At 41.9% G+C, this 3,409-nt stretch overlaps 1 protein-coding gene across 1 annotated transcript; it reads left to right on the forward strand.

Annotated features, from left to right (window-relative positions):
* Positions 1–935: 935 nt before the first annotated feature.
* LOC104963344 (gastrula zinc finger protein XlCGF57.1-like) lies at positions 936–3,403 on the forward strand. The gene has a single exon (XM_010791918.1). It carries the CDS (start codon positions 936–938, stop codon positions 2,337–2,339), a length of 1,404 nt encoding a protein of 467 aa, XP_010790220.1. The 3' UTR covers positions 2,340–3,403.
* Positions 3,404–3,409: the final 6 nt, after the last annotated feature.

Consider the following 3,409-nt stretch of genomic DNA (forward strand, 5'->3'; position numbering starts at 1 on the left):
TATATTGTTGGTACTTGTCAATGTCTCTAGGTGTGTAAATGTAGCCCTGTAAATACGATGTCCTTTTGTGTTATCTGTTGTTTTATGTTCATGTTGTAACCTACTTGCTGCCATGTTGGACAGGTCTCCCTTGAAAAAGAGATCGATGATCTCAATGGGACCACCTGGTTAAATAAAGGTTTAAAAAAAAAAGTGTTTAAAAAGCAGCAGCCGTTCCATTTAAAGCTACGGTCACAGAATCAGCCTTTTTGGAGTAGGGCTGGTAAGAGGGGTATGAGGCATGGCTACTATGGGTCATCTGTTTGGTATTTTAAGCAAAAAACTTCACAGCCATGTTTTGTATAGGTATGGCCCTACAATATATTTTTCAAATATAGCATAGTAGGTCCACTTTAAATAAAGGATTTGAGTACTTCTGCCCCCTCTGGTTCTGAAACATCTTTTGGTTGAACTTCCTTTAATGGCATCCCAGAACCCTTCATTAAAACCATTGGTTGGTCCACCGAAAACGCATCACTGCTTTACATTTATAATACATATTGTCTTCATTTATTTGGGTCTTTTGTGCCGAGAGGCTACGAAACTTCCTACAACATTTTATCCACAACACAGACAGCCAATTGAAGAACTGCAAGCAGCCTCACACACAGTGCATAATTATATGATTGACTATTGCTTTGCTAGGTAACCCTGGTTGTGCTAAATTGAGTTAATAGAATACCTAATAAAATAATATCTCTGAGTTACTGACATAGTTTGAATTGTATTCGATCAGTTTTTGTTTCGGTTGAAAAATGCAGGGGTAAATTACAGTACAGTACCTTCTCTTTCTAACTAGCCGCCATCACTGTTTTGCTGAACCTCTGCCCTATTTATGACAATTAAAATTACATTACATTGTTTTTATTATCGGTTAAGTTAAGTTGTAGTCAGTAATGTGTCTGTGTGTGTTTCCTGCAGATGTCCAGCAGCTGTTGGTTGTTAAAGAAAAAGTTCCACCTGAGCAGGAGTGGAGCCCCAGTGTGAACCAGGAAGACCAAGAGCCCGCCCCAAACATTAAAGAGGAACAGGAGGAACTCTGGAGCAGTCAGGAGGGAGAGCAGCTTCAAGGGCTGAAAGAGGCTGATATAACATTGACTCTTGTCCCTGTGAAAAGTGAAGATGATGAAGAGACATTTTTGGATATTCATCGAAGACAAACTGAACATATGGAAACAGCAGCTGATGGAGAAGACTGTGGAGGACCAGAACCAGCCAGCAACTCAGATCCAGATAGGCATTTACAATTCAATACTGAGGACAGCACTGGCGACTCTTCTGAACTTGACACTGAAGACAGTGCTGATTGGAATGAAAGCAGAAAACCTCAGTCAGGTTCAAACTCTCTGAAAAAGGATGGAGGTTCTGTCAGTGACTCAAGAAGTAGTGCTGAAGAGAAACCATTCCTCTGCTCTGAGTGCGGGAAAATATTTGGCCACAGGACAAATCTGAGGAACCACATGATGACTCATACAGGAGAGAAACCATTCAGTTGCTTAGTTTGTAAGAAATATTTTGCACTGAATTACAGGTTACAACACCACATGAGAATCCACACGGGAGAGAAACCTTACAGCTGCTTAGTTTGTGAGAAAACTTTTAGACTGAATGGTAATTTATACACCCACATGAAAATCCACAAAGCGAATGATCAAGTCTCTGCCAGTGGTTCAAGGTGTAGTGCTGTTGAGCAGCCATTTGCTTGTCTCGTGTGTAAAAAAAGTTTGGGGAGCAAGAAAAGCATGCATAGACACTTGATAACTCACACAGGAGTAAAAACATTCTGCTGCTCAGTTTGTGACAAGCGTTTTTCACAAAAAGGAAATATGAATATACACATGAAAACTCACACAGGAGAGAAACCTTTCAGCTGCTCATTTTGTGACAAAAGCTTTTTGCGAAAGGCACACCTTAAACGACATGCGATGACTCATACTGGAGAAACACCATTTAGCTGCCCAGTCTGCAAGAAATCCTTTACGAGGAGTGATTATTTAAAGGAACACATGAATATCCACACGGGAGAAAAACCATTCAGCTGCTCAGTATGTAGTAAATCTTTTAAGCTGAGCAGTAATCTACTGAAACACACAAGAATCCACACAGGAAAGAAACCTTTCAGTTGCACTGTTTGTAAGAAATCTTTTATATTGGGTGATATTTTAAAAAGACACATGAGAACTCACACAGGGGAGAAACCATTCAAATGCTATGTTTGTAATAAAACATTCGCCTGGGCTCATCAGGTAAAAAAACATAAATGTGATGGTCCTCAATCCTCACAGCTTAATCCGATTTAGGTTGCAGTCGAATTGTCAGTTTAGCTTAGCAGCCTTCCTAACAGAGTGAACTGACCCGGAATTACCTCAGTGGCAGCTGTTCGAATTCTTTAGATCAGTGATTCCCAAACGGTGTGCCTCACGGCACACTGGTGTGCCGTGAGGCAAGTCCGGGTGTGCCGTGGTACACTGGTGTGCCGTGAGGCAAGTCCGGGTGTGCCGTGGTACACTGGTGTGCCGTGACTCAAGTCCGGTTGTGCCGTGGGATTTTGTGACAACCATACGTTATTATTGCAATATACCTCTACACAAAAATTATTATTTTCTTATTTACTATATCAGTACTTTGTATGCACTCATTTCATAATACAGAGGCAAACTCTATACCTAAAAACAATTCTTTAAAAAAGAATCCTCACAGAACCCCATATTTCACTGTTAACGCAGTTGCACAGGTGGGAATTATAAGAACGTGACACATCAAAGGCTGAAAGACAACATTAAAACAGAGAAACACGCAAGAGGGAAAATGGAGCGCTTTCTTGTGCGGAGCAAACCACCAACCACCAGTGCGGAGACTGCCGACAACCCACCACCAAAAGAAAAGAGGAAAAGAACTGTCAGCAGACAGTATCATGAAAGTTACCTGTCTTATGGCTTCAGTTGGACCGGGGATGTCAACAATCCTCAGCCCGAGTGCGTCGTCTGTCGGGAGAAGTTAGCTAATGCGAACTTGGTTCCAAGCAAGCTGAAGAGGCACTTGGAAACCAAACATCCCTTCCATGTTCAGAGAAACTTGGCCTACTTCAGAAGAGCGTGGGATCTGAACCAGAGGCAGCAAGACCGTTTGTTGGATTGTGTGAAAGTGTCTGAAAAGGCAATGGAGGCTAGTTACATTCTAGCGGAGCTCATTGCAAAGCAGAGAAACCTCACACAATAGCGGAGACACTCATCCTCCCCGCTTGCAAAAAAATTGTAGGTGTCATGCTGGGTCCAGATGTCGCAAATGAGCTATCCAAAGTGCCGTCGTCTGATAATACAATCAAAAGAAGAATCGACGACATGTCAGAAGACATTGAGCAACTTTTGAC

The sequence above is a fragment of the Notothenia coriiceps genome, unplaced genomic scaffold, assembly GCF_000735185.1.
Source record: "Notothenia coriiceps isolate Sejong01 unplaced genomic scaffold, NC01 NC01_scaffold00036005, whole genome shotgun sequence".
In the NCBI taxonomy this organism is placed as follows: domain Eukaryota; kingdom Metazoa; phylum Chordata; class Actinopteri; order Perciformes; family Nototheniidae; genus Notothenia; species Notothenia coriiceps.